Source organism: Stegostoma tigrinum, chromosome 36 (assembly GCF_030684315.1).
Source record: "Stegostoma tigrinum isolate sSteTig4 chromosome 36, sSteTig4.hap1, whole genome shotgun sequence".
Classification (NCBI taxonomy): domain Eukaryota; kingdom Metazoa; phylum Chordata; class Chondrichthyes; order Orectolobiformes; family Stegostomatidae; genus Stegostoma; species Stegostoma tigrinum.
Genome location: NC_081389.1, coordinates 22,382,749 through 22,405,419, shown reverse-complemented (window position 1 = coordinate 22,405,419; position 22,671 = coordinate 22,382,749). Strand labels below are relative to the sequence as shown.

The window sequence follows — 22,671 nt, the reverse complement described above, 5'->3', positions numbered from 1 at the left end:
GCGGTGGTTTCTGAGTCTGCGCGTTTAGGGCTGCGTGAATTTGGTGGGCGCCAGCCTCTTTGGCAATGGTGGCGATGCCGGGCCGCTGGTTTGGCTTCGGGTTTAATCAGTTCGGGCAGGTCGTCAACCGGAGGGAGTGCGAGGGGGATGGGAAGGTACTGGGGCCCGTCGCGGTGACCGTCCACAGCCTGGGGAAAGCCGGACAGTGGCCGTCGGGCGGATCCTGCCTGAGGAAGCTGAGCCCCGCTTGGAGTCACACTGCCTGCCTGGCAGGTGAGGACCTGGAGACTTCAAGGAGGGAGAGGGCCGAGCTTGGGGCGGGGGGGTGGAGTCTCGGGGGGAGGGGTCGAGACTCGGGGGCGGGGTCGAGCCTCTGTTGGGGAGGGGTGGAGTCTCGGTGGGGGGAGGGGTCGAGCCTCAGTTGGGGGAGGGGTGGAGTCTCAGGGGGTGTGGTGGAGTCTGGGGGGAGGGGTCGAGTCTCGGGGGGGGATGTGGGGAGGGGTAGAGTCTGGGGTGGGTGGAGTCTCAGGGGGAGGGTGGTGCCTTGGGGGGGAGGGCTAGCATCTAGGTGAGGGTAGGGGTGGAGTCTTGGGGGGAGGGGTGGAACCACGGGGGTGTGGGAGGGATGGAGTCTTGGGGTGGGAGGAGACTGTGTCAGGTAGGGAATGACTCAGGTGGCAATTCTCAGGTGGGAGGGTATCTCAGATGAGGGACTTCAAGATGTGGGAGCAACAAGGAGGCCATTCAACCCATCAAGTCTGCTCCATCACTCAATGAGATCATGGTTGATCTAATCATCCTCAACTGTACTTTTCCTGCCTTTTCTACATAAGCCTCGGTTGTATTAGTGATTAAACATTTGCCTGTCTCAGCCTTGAATATAGGCTGATGCTGAGAAAGGAATCACTGGTGAGGGGCTCTGTGGTAAAGAGGCTGTCTTGCGATGAAGCTGTTCCAGGTGTAAGTGGAATGTACACAGTGAGCGTGTATCCTTTAGTTGAGTCAGCAGGTTTCTCAACAAAATGGGCAAGCCCATGGAAAATGGCAAAACAATTGAACAGAATTTTTAAAAAATTGTTGGAGATTGGAAAATGTTTGCATTTGGAGTGATTTAGGTATCTATACATAAGACAAGTGTTATATTCAGGCAAAACAGCTGATTCTGAACATACAAATTAGGAGTAGAATCAGCCCCTTGAACCTGCTTCACCATTACATAAGATCATGCCTAATTTGCGCCTGCCCTTGTTACCATGTTGACATTACACCTTCTGCAGTATTTTGCTTTTAATCCCCATTTTTATACATAATTCCTTTTTGAAATAAAGCGGTGGAAGAGTTACTGATTGGCTAAGGGAGCGTGATAGGTGGCAATCATGAGGTTATCTTCCTGGTATTTGTTGTCGTGCCATGAGATTTCATAGGGACTGGAGTCAGTGTTGAGGATTCTCAAGGCTACATCTTCCCAAATATACCACAGTTTTGTGTGCTTCCTGAGGGATGTTACTCCATATCCCATGATTTCCATATCAAACAAAATCTATATCTATCAAGTTTATTAAAGCTAGCCAATGCTTTGTTTCATTATTGTATCAGAAATAATGGGAACTGCAGATGCTGGAGAATCCAAGATAACAAAGTGAGAAGCTGGATGAACACAGCAGACCAAGCAGCATTTTAGGAGCACAAAAGCTGACATTTCGGGCCTAGACCCTTCATCAGATGACGGGTCTAGGCCCGAAACGTCAGCTTTTGTGCTCCTAAGATGCTGCTTGGCCTGCTGTGTTCATCCAGCTTCTCACTTTGTTATCTTTGTTTCATTATACTGTTTTCTGCATCTTGGCCCATTACACTTGCAAATGAGCAATACTTCTATTCAGTCGAAGCTTGGCCCATTGGAAATGTATTGAAGTGATGGTTGGATCCGTGCTCTTAAGGAAAAGAGGGGGGAAAAAAGATCATATTTACAGTTTAATACCGTTGAATGATTTTGTGGTCCATTTTACTCTTCTTGCAGATCAGAATAAATCCAAAGAAAAAGTTCCATTTCATTAACTCGTTTCAGTTTTGTTTCAGATGATGGATCTATTTATGTGTTCGGCTTTGTTGATGGTCGCCCTTGGCAACAAATGTGCATTAGCAACCAAGCCAATCAGGGTTGCGTGGACATCCTGTCCTCTGAAAAATACTTGTTCATGTTATGGCAGGACAGAGTGGAATGCAGGGATATCCAAAACCTTTCTACTGGAGAGGTCAAGGGTGACTTGATTTGGGTGAAGCAACTGAAGGAAGGGGAAAAGCAGTGTACAGGTTGGTAACTTAAATACAGTGCAAGCTTTTCACCTGCTTTTACTGCTTTCTTTTGCTTTTTATATCCATGTATTTTCTGCCCCATTGGGGTATTTCCTTGCTGTATATTTTAAGATAAGTACAAGTGGTCCTCTAGTACTGACCCACATGCCTCAGTGTCAGTAGTGGTTCTGAATTGCTCCTTATTAGCATATAGTCTGTAGAAGCTGGGTTTGGAGCACTTGACTTCTGGCTTTTTTTCCATGGGCCTATTTCTTGCCACGTCTTGCAGGTAGTATAATTCAAGTCACTTGTAATAACCTTACCAACTGAGACCAATACAGTCAGCAGAGATGGGATCGAACTTACAAGTGTGTGGAACTGTGCTGCTGATTACTATAACTGAGTTAATCAAACTTTGAAGTCAGAGACTCTTGTCAATTTTTCACAATTTCCCGAGTATCAAAGGGTATTCAAGTAGGTTTCTCTCCACATACATATCATAGAGAGATTGAAGTGGGTTGGGTGTTTTGTTTTGGAATTAGATGCTGCTGGTTCATGCTTTCATAACATTTCAAATTTGTTTCAATGCAGTATTAATAATAAATAAGTGTCAATGTAGCTGTGGTGCTTACAGTGTGGCATTCAGAAGATTTGCTGCTTTTTGTTTTTTTAGCTTCAGTTTAAGACCATTGAAAGTCTACTGTGCAGCTCAAGCTGAGAATCTAAGAATCTAACACGTATCTTGTACTGGGAGTGTTTGATGTAGACAGTGTTGAGGACATGTACTTTGTGTTTAAAAGAGTAGAGAGAGCTTTACTTTGTATCTGATCCTGTACTGGGAGTGTTTTGGGACCATGTAGAGGGAGTTTTACTTTCAGCTTAAAAGAGTAGAATCTAAGACATTACCAGCAGGACATCTTAGACCTGTCCTAGTGTCTGTATGACAAATGAGAATGCCCCTATTAAAGTGACAATGTGTATTTTGAGTTAAGTTTGTTTTCTGTCCCTTTGTGTGGGGAAGCCTGTGGACTGACATTAACTGACATGAACTAGAAAATCACATGCGAAATTCAACGCGTCATTTGTAATAGCACATTGGTCGGTGCAGCCCTTGAGTCATTTGGTAAGATTGTAGTTCTTGACTTTGATAATGAATAATATTGTCCTACAACAATTGTTACACCAACTGAATTAGCTAATTCATTTATTGTGTACTTGTATCTAAAACTAAATGAATGATTTCTGATTGAATTGGAAAAACAGTTCTTTCATTCAGAGCTAATGTGTTGTGATAATAATTCCTGTAGAGGTAAGTTGAGTGCTTTATACGACAGCCAACGCAAAATCCCATTGCTGAGAGCAACAGTTAAACTGAATTGGTAATAGTTGAAAGGATATTCACTTGCTTATTATCTCAGTAAAGCAGCCGTATAAACACGCTGTACAGTGAATTTGATTCCTCTGTGCAAATGTCGTAACACAGTTCATGCTGTAGTGTTATCTCTTCTGCCATGAGAAAATGGAAGGAATTAATTGGGAGTGAATCTTGGTAATGTACTAACTGCAGTTTAAATCAGTAGGAGATGACTTTGTGCTCTCCTCTCATTATTCAAGATGTGCAATTGATTTATGCATCGTAACACCTCAGAGAGAATTCAACCTGATGTCGCTTGCTTGTTAAATACTTGCAGAGATTAATAACGGATCACAGGACCTGACAGCCCCTGATTTTGTGCCAAGATGGTGGGGGTCCTATACCTTGAGTTACTCTTCCTAAATTAGGAAGCAAGAGGAGAACCTAAACCTGCTGTAAAATTGCAGCATGTCTGCTAGAAAATTAATTATGAATACATTAACCTTCTTTTACTGTTGCAGATGGACCTATATATTTCCAGTTTGTGTTGCAAATCGAAAGAGCTGATTAGTGATGAGGAATGGCAACTTGGGCTGAGTTACTGCAGTCTGGCCCAGGGTCACAGAGACCATTAATAACACCTATTTTTCATCCAAATGAATTTAGTAACTCAGTGGGGCTGTATGTTTTTGTCACTTTGTGTAGTTTTTCTAATTACCAGGGAATGCCAAGGTAAAACACTTATTTTCTCCCTCTGTTTTCCCCCTCTAAGCACTTCCACTGATCCCTGATGGTTATGTCACAACAACTCTTCCATTTTACAAACCATTAGCACCACAACTTTGTACAAGAAAGCTGGCACTTGGCAGTGAGCATGCAGTCCTCCTAAGCACTGGTTTTACAGTGTATTCCTGGGGCTCAGGAAGGTAAGCCTTACTTTGTAGCTATCTATATACTGGTATATCATTGGCCAATTTTCTTGATTTTAGACTCAATATAAATAGTTGTTAAAAGGATTCAGTAGCAACCAAGAAGTTGGTAATTAAAATGTATTTTTGTACCTAGCCTTAAGGGATCAGTCTATTACTCTTGTGGGTTAAAACACTTCTTTTTTGCCTAAATTTGAAGTGATGATAGAATTCCCATTTGTCATTAGTGACCATAACAAGCTGATGCAAATTAAAATGATTCCTTATATAGTATCATGTCAGTTTCTGACTTTTGTAATATTATATAACTACATAATTACATGTTGTTGTGTTGGAAATTAGAGTCTCTAATTTTGCTTTAAATTCAGTGGTAGTGCTTAGATATTCTGAAAATAGCTCAGAGCATTGAATAATTTCTCCCATATTAATATTAATGTTGATTTTATCTTTAATCAATTCTGCTTCAGTTTTCAACCCATTATTTCATTCTTTGTTATACATGATAACATCTTTGTTATCGTATTTAATTATAATATCCTGTACACTAATGATTTTTACATTGTTTGATATTTGACCTGGTACATTTTGTCCTAACTTGTGGTAATATACTCCTGATCACAGCAGCAATAATGTGAAAGTTGCAATTTGGTCTTGGATTAAGAAATGTGGCTTTTACTGGTACAAGTTTAAATTTAGCCATCCAATAATTATGCACCTAAAATACAATTAACTAATTAAATGAAATCAACAAAATGAGCATTCTTGATAGTCCATCAAGAAAATGAAAGCCACGACAACCAGAAGGTCTAGTTTGGTTGCTTGTTTCTGCTGAGTTGATTGATCACAACCAGCCTAATTAGACATGACCACTGAATGATTGCCCTTGAGCCATGTGAAAAGTACCAGCCAGTGTTCCAAATGCTGTTTAATATCCACTGAACCTTACAGAAATTGAACATGCTTTGACAGCATTGGACTTGGCCATAATAAAATTTCAAGCATAAATAACCTGCTGGCATTAATTATACAGACACGTGAGCATCACTAGAAAAGTACAGCAGAATCTTCAGCATATAGGAAAGAGAATATTTGGGGAGGAATTGAAAACTGAGCTGCTTTCAATTTGGAAAATGCTTGTGATTGTTGCTGATTTGACATCTCTATAGGTGCTGTGATCTTTATTAACATACCATTGACAGCATTGTATAGTAAATGTAATTGAGAATACATCTCCTCCTGTAAACATACAGCTATTTCAACCTATTTGCTAAATACATCCATCATTCCAGATTTCCCATCTTTGAAAGTATCATCAGTATCACCCTTTTCTGCTATTGTGTCACTCCTATTGTTGATTGTTTTTTATCTGTGAAATCTCTTGGGAGATTTACTTTGGGAAAGAACTTTGAAGGTTGTTGAAAATATCCAAACAATGCTTGTTTTTCACCATAATGATATTTTTGCAGGCATGGTCAGTTGGGACATGGTGGTGTTGAAGATGAAACAGAACCACGTATTGTGGAGGCACTACATGGTTTGGCAATGGCTGAAATAGCAGCAGGAGGCTGGCATTCTGTGTGTTCAAGTGGTAAGGTTGTTGCTGCAGTAACATCTTAATTCACAATGTATGTATAGACACCTGAACTTCCTCCAACACACCCTTCCCTAACACTGGTATTTTGTAGTACTGGAGACAAACAGTAGTGCGGTTTCTATTCCTATACATAGGAGTACTATGTCAATGTTCTCACTGTTGCCTGCTGATAAGGTGTACATCTCTATGCACTGATGGCAGACCGTGCTGTTGATGGTATAGTAACCAAGTGTCTAATTGTGTTCAGATAGTAGACTTGAACTGGGAATTTATTTGATCACCTATAAATAGAAGACTCTGGTTGTTGAATTTGGCCCCTGCTTTATCCTTCATTGCCTTTATGTCTGAAACTGAATGTCACATCTACAAGATTGTGTCAAAACAACTTTCCCTCTGGGTTTCTCCTCCTTTGCCTGTGCTGATACTGAGACATGCTGGATCATTACATACCCCTGGTACCTCATTCATGTGACCTTTATGTGAGTCTGTGGTAGCTGAATATTCAACTAGAGAAACCATATCAGTTGCACCAGATCCTGTCCTTACCTCATTGTCCAGGGATGGCCATTTCCAGCAGTAGTATTAAGATCTTTTTCTCTCAGATCCATCTGTCTTTATTTGGATCAGCTAATTTGGAACAGAGCATGAATCAAACAGGAGACTTTCTGTTCCATATACGCCAGTACAACGCTATGTATTTATCCAATAATAGCAGTTTCTAAAGTAAATTGTTTAGGAATGACAGTTGGGTACCATAGTTGTTTAGGGCTCTCTCGATAACTGAGAAACTACAGGAATCTAAAGCACAACTGTTAAAAAATCTACTCAGATAGTAGGAACTGCTGATGCTGGAGTCTGAGATAACAAGGTGTGGAGCTGGATGAACACAGCAGGCCAGGCAGCATCAGAGGAGCAGGAAAGCTGACGTTTCAGGTCTGGAGCCTTCTTCAGGAATGGGGGAGGGGAAAGGGACTCAAATAAATAGAGAGGGGGAGCAGTGATAGAAGGTGGATAGTGAAGTGGATAGGTGGAAGAGAAGACGGACAGGTCAAGGAGGTGGGGATGAAGCTTGTAAAGGTGCGTGTAGGTAGGAAGTGGGGATGGGTGTTGGTCAGTGAGGAGGAAGGGGCAGATAGGCAGGAAAGAAGACGGACAGGCCAAGGAGGCCGGGATGAAGGGGGTTCTAGTCTTGGGATGAGGTCATGGGTGGGGAGCTTTTGAACTGGTAAAGTCCACCTCATATTCCACCTTGGAAGCCTACAGCCATATTCGGTTGTAGGCTTCCAAGGTGGAATATGAGGTGCTTTTCCTCCAGTTTCTGGGTGGCATCTTTGTGACACTGGAGGAGGTCCAGGATGGACATGTCATTACAGGGAGTGGGAGCGGGTGTTGAAGTAGTTCACGAATGGGAGGCGTTGTCTGTCACGAATCGAGCACAGGTGCTCCACAAAGTGGTCTCCGAGCCTCCGCTTGGTCTCCCCGATGTAGAGGAGACCACATCAGGAACAGCGGATACAATAGATTCTGAACCTCCGCTTGGTCTAAAAGTCGAGATGTTTACCCTTATCTGCCATTGGCATATACTTAAATATGTAAATCTGGTTTATCAATATATTTATTTATAACTTGCCATTATTTGACATTATGTTTTTTTTAAATCCCTTTAGTATCGGGAGATCTTTATGTTTGGGGGTGGAATGAGTCTGGACAGTTGGGACTACCTGCGAAGTCATGCTCAGAGGAAAAGCATCGGAAGACCCCTCAGCAAAAGAGACTCTCGGGAGAGGGTAAGATGAGAATTATTGTGTACCTCCGAAAAGTAAGAATATTTTCGACAAAAATTGAGTTGCAAGATTTGCTCTTACTATGCTACATATTCTCTCTCTACATTGATGTTTTACACACTTGATAAATACTGTTGTGTAGTGCAACCTAAGGATGACTGTTTGTTTTATGTATAATCCAAAGACTGGCTGGATCACTTTAATGATTGGTTGGCAAATCAACTCTGGTAGACTTGGTGCTATGGCAAATGCACCAGTTAACAATGACACTCAGGGCCTCGTTTTAACATTTAACCCAAATAGGTTGATTCTGATTGGTCGATGCATTGAATTTACACAGTAGAGGACAGCAGTAACTCCTTACGTAAGGAAACATATACTTGCCATAGAGAGAGTGCAACAAAGAATAAACAAACTAATCCCTGGGATTGTAGGATTGTCCTGTGAGGAAAGATAGAGTTTCTATGCTGTAGAGTTTTGAAGAATGAGAGGTGATCACATGGACACTTTGAAAATTCTTACAAGGCGTCACAGGGATGTTGATAAAATGTTTCTCCTGGCTGCGGAGTGTAAAACCAGTAAGCATAATCTCAGAATAAGGGTAGACTATTTAAGACTGAAATGAGGAAGTTCTTGACACAAAGGGTGGTGAATCTTTGGCATTCTGTACCCCAGAGCACTGTGGAAGCTCAATAATTGAGCATTTTCAAAACAGAAATTGCTGGATTTTGGACAATTAATTAGATCATGGAATACAGACAGAGTACGGGGAAGTGGCATTGAGACGGATGATCAGCCATGGTGTATTTGATGGGCTGAATGGCCATCTCCTGTTCCTGTGTTCTGATCTGGTAGAATGTACATTGTCAAGCAGAATTCCTTGATTGGGAGAGAAAAATGCTTGAATTCAAACGTAGCTAACTCTGATTAGTGACTGTCAATTCTGAAACCTCTCTGGTCAGTATGACCATTAAGACATAGGAGCAACAGTAAGCCATTCGGCCCATCAAGCGTGTTCTGCCATTCCCTTAGGGCTTATCTGAAAATCCTCAACTTCACTTTCCAGTCTTATTCCCGAGATCCTCCATTCCTTTACTAATTAAAAATCTATCTCAGCCTTGAATTTTTGTTTTCTTTATTCAGTCACGGGATGAGGGCATCTCTGGCCAGGCAGCATTTATTGCCCATCCCTAATTGCCCACAGGCAGTTAAAAGTCAACCACATTTCTGTGGGTCTGGAGTCACATGTATGCCAGACTAGGTAAGGATGGCAGTTTCCTTCCCTAAAGGGCATTAGTGGACCAGATGGGTTTTTCCCAACATTCGACAATAGATTCACGGTCATCATTAAATTCTTAATTCCAGATATTTATTGAATTCAAATTCCATCATCTATTGTGGCGGAATTTGAACCTGGGTCCCCAAAATGTTATATCCAACGATAATACCACTAGGCCATCACCTCCCCGTACAGATTTTTTTTCGATGGTGTGGCTCAACTGGCTGCTCTATTAATTAGCCAAGTCATCCATGTCCAAATGTCTGAATGCTTCAACAATGTGCTACTATCTCAGATTCCGCCTTGCCCCTTGGTATTACAGTATTGCCTCCAAAAGTAAGTCAAACGTTAGAGGCAATCAAACACTCGAGCCATTGAAAGTCACTAAATTGTTCAAGAATGGTGATTTCACTGTCTTGAGCCAAAAGCTCCCATTACATTTGTGATCATGCCAGTCTTTTTGACGCTCACTGAGTTCTCAGCCTGTCTCTACAGAATGTTGTCCTTGGAAAAACCACCCTGCAAAGTTACAATATTAACAAATGTAAGAAATTAGCATGTGTAGAATAGTGTTGAAGTTATTCAGAGCAAGTACATACTAGTGATCCTTGTGTCGTTGCAACATTTGCCCAAGCATAGAAATGGGACAGGTCGAGCACTATGACTTCTTTTGATATGATTCATTTTATGGCCATCATTTTTCATGTTAGCTTTTCATAAAACAGCTACTTTGTTTCTCAGGGTTAGCTGATGTTTAAATATTAATGTTAAACTTAATCTTTGATTTTTAATCTTTCACACAGTCTCACCATCCTTGAGTGAAGCAAACAACACGGTTATAAAATCAGCAAATAAGATAACAGGTCTGGGTGATTCTAATGTCTTCATCTCAATTCAAGCCTTTCCTGCATTGCTGGATTTACCGGAGGAGTTAGAGGTCAGCAAGGTCAGCTGTGGGTCACGACATAGTGCGGCCGTCACCAGTAAGTAACAATTGGCACTGAGTGCCAGTAGTATTTTTGGCCGATAAATTGGCTTAAAGAAAATGGATTTTGTTTTGAGAGTTTCACAGGATATAATCACTAAACTCCATTATAAAACAAATCACTTTAATGCTGTGGTAATGTGGAATTTTAACATTGGGGGAGTCTGTCTCTTTCCATGCTGCCTAAATGAGGTGGTTAACTCTGAAGGTTACCTGTTATCACTCATGACTGAAATTTGGATCACCTAGTAAGCATGATGTATAATAATCTATTTACCACATTATTGATTTGAAGATAACAAGCTGATTTCAGTTTCACACACCATTGGTAGTGAGCAAGAAATCTACTCCAAGAAGGAGGGCTAAAAACTAAAAAGGAGAAGAATGAGCTAGAACTACGAAACAAGACTAATTCAATAAATCTGGATTAATATTTGAGACATTACCATGTCCCTCTAGCACTTTGAATCTGTAGTAAACTGTCATAGCAATTTCAATAAAGCTCTTGGGTCTTATTATTTGAATACACTGCCTGTGGAATAAATCAGTGAAGATTAGCCTGTTCTTAAAATTATAAGTGATTTATTTCATTTATTTCATGATGTGGTGGCAGTATTTATTGAGAACTTTAATGCTATCACTAAAGAGCCTTTGAACTTGAACTTACAATTGAAATTTTAATTACAGACTTGGTAAAGTGTGATCTAACTTTCAACCTTCATATGTGTCAATAATATTGATTTTAACATTGAAGTGTCTCAAAGACTCTCAAAGTTTCATATGAATTAGGAGCAGGAGTAGGCCTTATTCACAGTTCACTGGGGTAAGATACTGAAAATCAAGACACGGTGGCTCAGTGGTTCGCACTACTGCCTCACAGTGCCATGGACCTGGATTCGGTTCCACCCTCGGGCAACTGTCTGTGTGGAGTTTGCATATTCTCCCTGTGTCTGTGTGGGTTTCCTCCGGGTGCTCTGGTTTCCTCCCACAGTGCAGAGGTGTTCAGGTCAGGTGTATTGGCCGTGCTAAATTGCCCTTAGTATCCAGGGATGTGGAGGTTAGGTGGATTAGCCAGTGGATAGGGTAGGGGTTTGAGTCTGGGTGGCATGCCTTTCACAGTGTTGGTATGGACTTGTTGGACCAAATGGCTTGTTTCCACACTGTAGGGATTCTATGATTCTCTTCCTGGAGTCATACACTAATGGAAATTTGATTAAACCATGGAATTGTCCAACTGCATCTACATCACTGATTCAAGTTTTAAAAATATACACACCAGGTTTTAATTATTAACAAGTAAATAACCATTTTCTTTAAATTGAACCATTTTGAACTAATGGCCAGAAAGAAACACGAATTGCTAATTTATAACTCTAACTTAAACTCAGCCTTTTTTTAAAGTGCCCATGTACACACAGATAGACACACAATGAGCTAAGAGAAAGCACCAGTATTAAGGGTTGAGTGGGGGTAAAAAGTCTGAAACGCATTTCTGGCACCAGCTGAAATCGCAGACATCAATGACATGTTTTCTTTTGATTCTGTTTGATTCTTTGCTAATGACATAGGGTTGTGGATACACTGATCCTCGGTCTGTCATTACCTGAGGATTCACCCTATCGGTGCCTCAACATGTTTTTTTCCCTCGTTTTCTTCTCAACAAAGGAATTTGCAGAGAGCTTCTGCAGGGAAATAATGAGAGCAGATATCAGGAGATTTCCTGTCCGTTCATTACACAGGAGGGCGAGAAAGAGATATGGGTGCTTTCTCTTTACAAGCTAGAAGCTTTTGGTATTAATCTCACACACAAGCTATGGTCATATGCCCAGGAACCAATTAAATGGTTGTTACTATGCTGAGTCTTCCTGAGCCCAGAACAATTGATCATGATTGGGAAAAATACATCAAAAGGCTGTCTAGGCAAAACTGCCTTGAATGCAAATAGACAGTGCAATTTTGTCTAGAATTCTCCTTCCCTGCTTGAATAAGGTAACATTGTGGATAGAAGTTACAATGTGTTACAGTAACACATTTTTAAAACTGCAGACATCATCTTCTACAATTTCCTTGGTTCAAACTGGCATCTTTTCCCATTTTTTAGTTCACAGTTCTCAAAAATAAGTGGTCTTTGCACCACTTGGCCTCTCAAGCCTGCTGTCTGCAATTCAACAACTGATCTGAATGTAACCTGCTATCCATAAATCTCCAAATTATTTTTGATGTTACTTCAGTGTTGATTTTAACCATGTCATTTTCCCTGTTTTCCAGGGGAAGGTAAACTCTTCACTTGGGGTTGGGGTGAGTATTAATCTTATTGGTGATTTGATCTTTATTTAGCTGGTTGTTTTTTGCACTAGAAGGTTGAGAGTTTGGGCTCTTAACTTGCCAACCATGTAGTGTTGAATATTGTTATAGGTGCCATCCTTCAAATCCATTTCTGTTCTGACAGATGTTCAAGATACCATAACACTCTAAAAGCTCTTCGTGTGTCTTTCACCACAACCATTACAGTGTCGAACAGACTAATTATATATTCATCTTGGTGATAAGTTGTTGGATGCTGCTTTTGTAAAACACAGCTGATACATTCTCCTATTTACAGTTACTGTGTTTTACAAACAATTCAATTGACGTCCTTTGTGACTTTCTTGTGTGGATACAAGTGTATTATTTTCACAGGTTTGTTTACAGATTGTTCATATTTTCCAGGTAACTATGGGCAACTTGGCCACGGACAGTCTAATAGTTCTGATCTTCCAAGACTTGTTGAGTACTTTGTACGAAACCGTCTTTCTGTTCTTGATGTTGTTTGTGGAACATGGAACACTTTTGTGTTTGCACAACAGGAAGCATTTTGAGCCTTGGATGAATTGTGTTCTGTCACTCACTGAAATATGTATGATTCAGATCATGTCAAAAATCAGCGCAGTGGCATAATGAGCAACCAAGCACTGAACTATATTAAGTTGGTTTGCTTTTTGATTGTCAATTGTTGTTAAGTTATTTGCAGCATTAATTGGCATTCCCGTGGGTTAGGATTGGGACAAAATGGGCTTTTTGTTGCTGCTCATTTGTCCATTGACCTGTATTGGGAATATACACGTGTAGGTATCTGTGAGCAGGACTCTGGTTGCTTCTGTGATAAATTAGTTTGTGCACAATTTTAGACTTGATGTTTGAGAGAGTACCCACAATGGACAAAGTATTGGAGGAGCTAGTGTGCTCACATGACTTCAGGAAGAGAAAGTCTTGCCAAAGCTAAAACCACTGGGAGCAGAACAACGAGTGATATGAGAAGGAAGCAACTGATTAGGACAGCAATAAGTTGGAGACCTTATTAACTTATCATTTCCTGTTGTTGCAGCAAGCAGCACATATAGATCAGACTTGCTCAATTTCACATGTAAATTGCCAAAACATCTTAACTCTGGTCTACTTTTCTTTATTATCCAGCCCTCCAACCCGGCACTTGTGTCCATCTTCAGAAAAACCTATCTGATCACCTTGTCTTTACCTGCTTCCTGTAGCACTTTTCCAGTTTGTAAACACTGTTTGAACTCTATTAAATGTATAACTTTTAACAAAATATTAAAATGAAGTCTCTTATACCGTGCACCTAACAATCGGATGTTTGAAATTTAAAATTAAATTAACACTTTTTCATTTTAATTTGACTCATTTTAAAAAGTTATAACTTTTCTGCAATCACTTGTAAAGAAGGTTGATGGAATCAGTCATTGACTTTTATGGATGAAGTGTGTCAAAGATGATGGCCTGTGGGCTCCTTTTACCTAGCTTGTACTCCAACACTTCCTTCTAGTTTTGACCATGATGCTGATCTTACTAGACAACCCAAAGTTTGATGCTATTTTTTTCATCCTTTCATCAGATATTAGAATTTACAATAGGTATTCTGACACGGGTGTAGATTTAATTGGCACTAGCTCAGCCTACTGCTAAAGAATTCCCTGAGATTATATTCAGTGTCTGCTGCAAATATCTGAGCTCTGCCTCCTTCCTCTTTTTATCATCAGTAAAGCCTTTCTTTCACAGAAGTGTACAGATGTTGTGTATTTAAGTTGAACAGACAAAGCATGCAAAGTGATAATCTGCATTTACTCTTTGATTCTTTATCCATTAATATGTTTAGGTATGTGACTGACCAAGGTCAGAAGGCTGAAACACTGTCCTCCAGGATTGGACCAGTGTTATACAATCTGAGGGAAATTCTCAGGATGCCTTGTTCAGGGTATTTGCGTTTGTCTCACTCTGATTTTATTTGATTTATCATTGTTATGTGTACCTAAGTACAGTAAAAAGCTTTGTTTATTAGCAGTGTAGGCAGCTCATAAGGTGAAAACTTAGAGGTATATGGGTTACATCGCACAGGGTGTGTGCTAGACAAGATCAACGTTAGCAAGGTCAGCATAATTTGAAGTTAATGAATCCATTCGTCAGTCTAATAACAGATGAGAAGAAGCTGTTGCTGAACCTGCTGGTGCATATGTTCAAGCTCCTGTATCTTCAGAAGAGGTTGTAGGAGAGCATTACCAGGGTGCGAAGGGTCTTTGATGATGTTGGCAGCCTTTCTGTGGCAGCGATCTATGTAAATGGAATCCATGGATGGAAGGTTGGCTTCCATGATGATTTGGGCTGTGTACACCACCTTCTGTAGTTTCTTTTGGTGCTGGGCAGAGCAGTTGCTGTACCATGCCATATGTACCCAGACAGTGTGCTTTCAGAGGGCATCTGTAGAAGTTGGTGAGGGACCTTATGGACATTCCAAATTTCCTGAGCCGGCTGAGGAAGAAGAGGCATTGTTGTGCCTTCTGGACTGTTGCATCTATGTCGGAAGTCCAGGACCAGTTGTTAGTTATCATCACTCCCAGGATGTTAATGTAGATGGGGGCATGTTCTCCTTTCTTTCTGAAGTCAGTGATTAATTCTTTAATTTTGCCGACATTGACAGAGAGGTTGTTCTTATTACACCACATCACCAAGCCCTCTATCTTCTTTCTGTATGCTGACTTGTCATTGTTAGGTGTCCGTCTTACCGTGTGGTGTCGTTAGCAAACCTGCAGATGGTGTTTGTTCAGAGTTTGGCTACACAGTCGTGAGTGTACATGGAGTATAGTAGGAGGCTGAGGACGCAGGGGTTCTCCAGTGTTGAGTGTTATCCTGGGGGGGGTGCACTTATCTATCTTCACTGAAGTTGATGTGAGGAATGTGGATCAGCCATGATCTTATTGAATGGTGGAGCAGACCCAAGGGACAAAAACAAGCTGCTCTGGTTCCTTTTTCTTAAGGTTATCTTGCTGGATGAGAAGTGACAGAGATATGTATTGTGTGAAAAAAAACTAGGCTTGTTAAGCTCCAAACCTAGTGTTTTTTCTGTCCTTACTTGCTAGCTGTCAGACATCTATCTTCAAGTTTATTACTTAGTTTCTTCTCTTGTGCAGCACAGTAAATAGACATTTTCTGGAGTTCATTAATGCTTCATTGTCATGCTGGTGCCTCAGATCTTTGCACTTTGAGTCAAGGTTGTTGAAGCAGATTCAATGGTAACTTTCAAAAATGAGTTAGATACATACTTGATGAGGAAAATATTGTGGGCCTTTGGCAGAATGACCATAAGAAATCAGAACCGGTGTAGGCCATTTTGCCCCTCATGCCTGCTCCACCATTCAATAGGATTATGGCTGATCCAACATTCCTCATGTCCATTTTCCTGCCCTTTCTCTGTAACCCTTCATTCCCCTACTGATCAAAAATCTATCTATAGCCTTAAGGATACACAGCTTTCTGTGGCAAGGAACTCCAAAAACACTTGACCCCCTGAGAGAAGAAATTCCTCATCATAGTCTTAAATTGGTGGCCCTTTATTCTGAGACTGTGCCTTCTGGTCCTAGACATGAGTGGCAACATCCTCTCAACATTTACCCTATCTAAACTACAGTGAGTAAAATCCAAACCTACTTAACCTTTTCTCGTAATACAATCCCTCCATACTGGAAACCATTCCCTAGTGCACATTCTCTGCAGATTCTCCAATGAAATGATATCTTTCCTTAAATAAGGGGACCAAAACTGCTCCAGATGTGGTCTCACCAGCACATTTTACAGTTGCAGTAAGACTTTCCTACTCTTACACTCCTACACCCCTTGAAATAAGGGCCAGTTTCATATATAAGTATCTTCAAGTCCCCTTGTTTGCAGCTTGCTGCAGCGTTTGTCCATTTAAATAATACGCTGTTCTTTTGTTCTTCTGTCCAAAGTGGACCTCTTTACATTTTCTCACATTTATATTCCATTTCCCATCTTTTGCCTGTAAACTGTACATTTCCCTCTAGCAACTTACTTTGCACCTAATTCTGTCATGTGCAGTACATTTGCCTCTTTCTTCCAAGTTATTTACATATATTGTACACAGTTGCAGCCTGAGCACTGATCCCTGTGGAGCCCCAATGGTCGCTGGTTGAAAAGGAACTCCATACTTCCACTCTGTTTCCCACCCATTAGCAAATTCTCTATCCATATCAAAATGTTACCTCCATTCTGGACTCTTATGACCATCTTGTTGAATGCCTTCTGGAAGTCCAAATACAACGTGGGGCAGCACAGTGGCTAGCACTGCAACCTCAGGCAACTGTCTGTGTGGAGTTTGCACATTCTCCCCGTGTCTGCGTGGGTTTCTTCCAACAATCCAAAGATGTGCAGGCTAGGTAGATTGACTATGCTAAATTGCCCATCGTGTTCAGGGGTGTCTGGGTTATAGGGGGATGGGTCTGGGTGGGATGCTGCAAGGGGTGGTGTGGACTTGTTGGGCTGAAGGGCCTGTTCCCACACTGTAGGGAACCTAAACACATCTTCTGGTTCCCATCCATGTGCTCAAGACTGCCTCAAAAAATTTTATTAAATTGGTCAGACACTATTTCTTTTAGCGAGTTTTGAGAAGATTTGTAGCTCAGGTTGAGGTTCTGGATGTGAGTTTGCTTGCTGAGCTGGAAGGTTCATTTTCAGACGTTTCATCACTATTCTAGGTAACATCATCAGTGAGCCTCCGACGAAGCGGAACCTGAGGCTCTCTGATGATGTTACCTAGAATGGTGACGAAATGTCTGAAAACAAACCTTCCAGCTCAGCGAGCAGACTCACATCCAGAACTATTTATTTTTCATAGTGTCATGCTGACTTCTTGATTAGATTGAGATTTTTAAAATGTTCTATTATTTCCCTAATCATTGATTCCAGCATTTTTCCAACAATAGATGTCAGACTAATCAACCTGTAATTACCTACTTTTCTCCTCCCTTTTTGAATGGATAACAAATTGGCAGTTTTCCAATCTTATGGTGCTTCTCCACAGTCCAAGCATAATGCATTTGTTACTTCCGTAGCTGCTACTTTCAGGATCCTCGGATTCAGGGCCAGAGAACTTATCGACCTTTAACCGTGTTGGTTTGTCTAATACTTCTTTTCTGGTAATGCTGATGGCCTTTGAATTAGTGTATAGCTTATGGCTGCAGGTTTCAGGGGTTCCCCACATACAAATACCGTTAAATCCTTTTGTGTTGCAGCTTTTCTCCATTTAAGTAATACTGCTGTTTTGTTCTCCCAAATTGAACTTTACATTTTTCTCACATTTATATTCCACCGTTCTAAGATCAGGTATTGAATACTATTGACAACTGGGGTGGACCCTGTGGGATTCTAAATCTTCAGTAAATTTTGATGGAAATTGCTCCTTGTGTGCTGTACCACTGGACAGCAAAATATTTTCCATACCCAGGAACACCAGTATGTGTCCTTTAGGACTTGGAGGATACTTTGACACTTGTAGCAAGGTCGGCAATAATGGTGCTTTCTTTCCTTTATAGAGTAGAAAAACAGGTTGTCGTTCAGTCGTTACCTTTCTCAGGTAACAGGGAGGATCTTTTGTCTGATATGCAAAATGTGATTCATAATTCTCTTTTGCTTTCAGCAGTTTGGGAATTAGCTCAGAATCAACAACTTGGTGACCTCCTCAGCTACCATGGTCATTGTTTTCCCCAGTGCTTTCCTGAACATACATTTGGTGATAGCAGCCTCTCCTGGGGCTCCCTCTTCCAGGCTGCAACAAATACCTGGGCTGAGAGGTTGTTCTCCAGGTTCCTTTGCAGCAATTCTGGTTGTGTTGGATGAAATGGCACACTAACGTCTCCTAGCAAGTGCTACATTCCTTGTGATCTTTGCAAACTTAGCTTTCACCAATCCTGTCTCTCTGCTGTGTAGTCCAAAGCTATGGAGTGTTGTTTCCATTTTGGCTATGACCTGTCATGTTGGAAATGCATGGATCACTGATCTTGTTCAGTTGTGTAGAAAAACTTCCACTACTTTTGGGCTTTCAGGAGTTTTCAGCTTCTAGTACACCTATCCCATTTAATTGGAGTTAAGTAAGTTGGATAAAACATTATGGAGAATATGAAGGTCAGAGAGATTTCAAGAGGAAAAAAAAATGGAAATTTAACTCTAACATTTTTGGTGACTAAAAATGAGTCATACAATGAGTGCTTAGGATGGAAATATTTTTATTGCACATTAAAAATGGTGAGTTTCAGTCATTTGTCACAAAATATAAAACATTTTCTCTCCCTGGTATAAATCATTTTGAAACATGATTACTTTGAATACTGTAACTGCAGCTTTAGAAAGTGATGTTGTGATAGATGAATTCTTTGTCAAAAATGTACTCTTTTCTCTGTCTAATCCCATACCCCACCTTGAGGGAAAAATCATTGAAGGCAATCGGTTGCTAGAATCAGGAGAACGTTGATCTTTCCAATGATCCACAATTGCTTTAAAGTACAATCTTGAAGGAGCTGAAAAACAAACAGAATATCTAAATCTCTGGAAGAGGAAATCAGAAACTGTGACTGTTCACTTGCAACAGTAGGGTGGGAAGGCTAACTACACTTTACTGGATACAGGAGTCGTCTCCTTGTCCCATTAACAACACATTGTAGGTGTTGTATAGCTTAATTCAAGAGCCTCTGCTCAGTGAACCTTAAGCAGTTCACTTGTATTTGTATCTCAAAATGGCAACTGGAATTTTAGATATGTCATGTGACCTGGATTGGAACCTCACTAGAATGATCTCAGCTGAACCATGTTTCTTTTCATACTACGCTGCATGTTCTCACTCAGATCAAAAGATGATTGGATTTAGGGGACAAGGGCACTTACCACCCTGTTTATTTTCGGCAGAGTAAATTAAAAATCAGGTTTGTCCTCACGGATCATCCATGCAGGCATTTTACACGAGAGACCAATTACAGTTCCTGAACGGTTGGCCCAGTGATGTTTAATGAATCACCGGGCTAGAAATCGAATTGGCTCCCTTGGTGAATCGAGATTTTGGTATTCACAACAGCATTCCTTTTCTCAGAGGACATGTAACTGATTTGCACCCATTTGGCCTGCCCGTCAATTTACAGAAAACATATTTCAGCTAGTGTACACAAGTGAAAGAAGAACCATTACATTTTGTTCACTGTACCTCACAAAGTCAGGCGACCTGGAGATGACATGCTGAAATTCTGAGAGGTTCACAGTTCCATCTTTATCAATATCGGATTCTTCCAAAATCTGAGTAACACAGCGAGTACATGTAAAGTATTTTAAGTGTGGATTGGATATGTACCCCTGACACTTCCTTGGTGTTAAAACTGTCAAAACTATCTGAACCCAGTTATCGAATACTGAAATTTTCTAAACTGGAGCTTCGAGTTTACCAATTAACCAAGATGTTTTGCCTAACGGATTTAAAAGATTAGCACCTGAACATCACAACATGTTCTGGGCACCAATCACTGGGCAGCCATAAAGCAGTATTTAAAAGGCTGAGTATCAATAGAATTAAATCTCAATATGATACACATGCAAATTTGTCTGTAATTCTAATGTTTGTTCTGTCACCAGCTGACAGGCCTTCACTGATCATAAAAGCTGAGGTGGTCACTGTCTAGGCTATAGACTTGTTACATAGAGTCAAAACTAATTAGACAAGGCGGTGATTTTCATTTGGAAATGGACAACATTTTGGAATGACAGGAATATAACTGTATAAAAGGAAAATCAAATCTCCCGTGTAATGGAATTTAACAGTTCACCAAGACTCTTCAGACAACACCTTCCAAACCTATAATCTCTACCACTTAAGTTAACTAATTCTAACAAAACCAACCAACTGTTATCTTAGTCACAGTAGCCTCCGTTGTATTGCTGAAACGGTCATCAGTGATGTGAATGGTCCACCTACTCTGCCAGACCTGCTACGCATCTGCACTATTTTGCTTTTGTTGTAGCATCACTCTAGCTTCTCACTGCAAGTGAGAGGGTGTAAACAGTATTAACCTTGGAGTTACAACCAGCTATTGAAATACTCCTGCCAAAAATTAAATATTTTGTTGGTTCATGTAAAATTATCATTCCCCCCCCCCCCCCCCCCCACAAGAGTACACCATCATGTACACCCTTGAAAGTTACTTACTGTTAACTTTTGAAATTCCAGCTGATATTCTTGAAGCAGTGAATGTTTTGCTACATCCTGCATTTCACTGCCACAAAGTTCCTGAATTTTAAAATTACAATTAATGTATGAGGGGGTTTAAGGAAATTAGTTGTTCCTCTAAACTTCTTGCTTATTATAAAACAAAGTCTTCTGATTAATTTGATGGCTGTCAGTATGGAGCATCAATGCCAACAAGAAAACTAGTCATGGTTTCTGGCACTGATTATCAGTGACCCCAGTTGAAAGAGTGTACATGTTTATTTGGACAAGGTTCTAGCTTGATTGGTGTGTTTCTAATCAATTAAATTGTGAATAACAGCAGACTATGCCGACAAAGAATGGGTGTTTGGGCTAGATACTGGCAAGCTGTGCCCCCTTACCCTAGCTAGAATCTACTGCCAGAAGAGAAGATTCAGACTTTGGAATGAAGGAGGAAGTAAGGATTTTATTTATGTCTCAAATGCAAATAAGCTGATAAGCCTACACTGATTGCAACTCGATGACCCTTTATAGTGCTTCCTTTGGGTAACACTCATTCAACTGCAAGATGATATTTAGAACACCTTGAGCCACAGTCAAAATTCCACTAGATAAGATCATGAAATATTCAAACACATTACTGTCTCCTCTCCATTAATGGAAAATTTTCAGAGACCTTCAAGGTTACTGGCCTGCAGTGTCAGAAGGAGACTGATGCACAAAGATTGATGAAACCAAATGAAATAATAGAGTGAACTTGATTAAAAAGTCCACTTTCAATGACCTCAAGATGTAGCAAAGCACTTCACAGTTGCTTGAAATACTGAGTTCGATCACCTGTTATAAGAACAGCAAATGGATTATTGCTTAATATTCTCACTTTCTTCCTGAGCTAAAAATACATTATTTTAATGCTAATCATCTAAACTTTAATTGAGCTGATTGCATTACCGCAGCCTACTGTAAACCTTTCCCAGCACATGGTAATTATTTTCCTCCTCCTACATCTGCAAGCTTAGAGGAAGACGGGAAGACTGAAGGAAGCAAGCAAGGAGTTGGCCTTCACCTTGTTTGTACTGCTTCCATATTTAGTGTTCTAACCAGGTTCCCTACTTAAATAAGGAATACTGTTACTTGTATATATATTAAAGTTTGCAGCTTTTCAATAAGATTTCACTTACATTTTGAATCAGCTGGTTCATTTCTGCCTCTGTCAGTTGTGTATCAGATGTGCCTCCTGTCAGACAATTCACCAATTTCTTCAAATCCTCTTTATCTAAAGTGCCATCATCATCAAAATCTGTAAGCAGTATCAAAATAATGGATGTTTTAGAACAAGCTTCATGTTAAGTTGAGTTACTCAAATCAGAGCTACAATTCTACCCTATGAAGCCAACCTCAACTTGCAGATAGTCTCGTGTATTTTGATAACCTTACTCGCCAATTTAATCTGGGGTCTGAGTTTCCTTGCAGGGACAGGATGGGTAGGGGGAGCAAAATCCCAGGAATGATAAATTCTGTAAGACTCAAGTTAACTTTGTTGATATCAGGCAACCATCAATACCTTCCCCGCACATTCAGTTCTTCATATCAAATATGCACAATGAGTGTTTTTAAGGAAGGTCATTGGGTACCATTCTTATCCAAAATGTGCACAGCCATCAGACACAGCACTTCCAAATCCCCCTGCTAACTGGATTCTGGTTTCTTACTCAGCCAAAGTTAGCTTTAAAGAAAGGTTCGATTATAAAGGGCATGAAGAAGTGGTGGAAATAGCTGTTCCCGTTAGGTGAAAGAGTTAGTAACAAGAGGGCTAATTTTCAGATGGAAGACAGGAGATTTAGTGTGGATTTGAGGAATGTTCTTCCCACCGGGGTATTGGGGGTCTGAAATGCACTGCCTGGGAGGGTAGTTCAAGTGACAAAC

General features: G+C 40.5%; 2 protein-coding genes across 9 annotated transcripts in view; one reads left to right on the top strand and one right to left on the bottom strand.

Moving 5' to 3' along the window:
• Window positions 1-2: 2 nt before the first annotated feature.
• LOC125446706 (RCC1 domain-containing protein 1-like) overlaps window positions 3-22,671 on the top strand; it is a 24,913-nt gene continuing 2,244 nt past the window's right edge. Inside the window, exons 1-8 of one of the 5 annotated variants that reach the window (XM_048520430.2) lie at window positions 3-273; window positions 2,077-2,310; window positions 4,419-4,572; window positions 6,042-6,163; window positions 7,837-7,956; window positions 10,036-10,215; window positions 12,486-12,515; window positions 18,202-22,046. In XM_048520430.2, coding sequence (XP_048376387.1) covers window positions 66-273; window positions 2,077-2,310; window positions 4,419-4,572; window positions 6,042-6,163; window positions 7,837-7,956; window positions 10,036-10,215; window positions 12,486-12,515; window positions 18,202-18,398 — 1,245 coding nt within the window. In that variant the 5' untranslated portion in view covers window positions 3-65 and the 3' untranslated portion in view covers window positions 18,399-22,046. Of the gene's footprint in view, window positions 274-2,076; window positions 2,311-4,418; window positions 4,573-6,041; window positions 6,164-7,836; window positions 7,957-10,035; window positions 10,216-12,485; window positions 12,516-12,926; window positions 16,987-18,198; window positions 22,047-22,671 lie in introns of those variants that run through there. The other 4 variants (XM_048520429.2, XM_048520431.2, XM_048520434.2 and 1 more) reach the window with 4 other exon arrangements.
• LOC125446707 (calcium and integrin-binding protein 1-like) overlaps window positions 18,768-22,671 on the bottom strand; it is a 22,278-nt gene continuing 18,374 nt past the window's right edge. For 3 of the 4 annotated variants that reach the window (XM_048520436.1, XM_048520435.1, XM_048520437.2), the window contains exons 6-9: window positions 21,927-22,045; window positions 20,746-20,826; window positions 19,753-19,841; window positions 18,768-19,075 (exon numbers count right to left, since the gene is read on the bottom strand). In XM_048520436.1, coding sequence (XP_048376393.1) covers window positions 19,054-19,075; window positions 19,753-19,841; window positions 20,746-20,826; window positions 21,927-22,045 — 311 coding nt within the window. In that variant the 3' untranslated portion in view covers window positions 18,768-19,053. The remainder of the gene's footprint in view (window positions 19,076-19,752; window positions 19,842-20,745; window positions 20,827-21,926; window positions 22,046-22,671) is intronic. The other variant, XM_048520438.1, reaches the window with a different exon arrangement.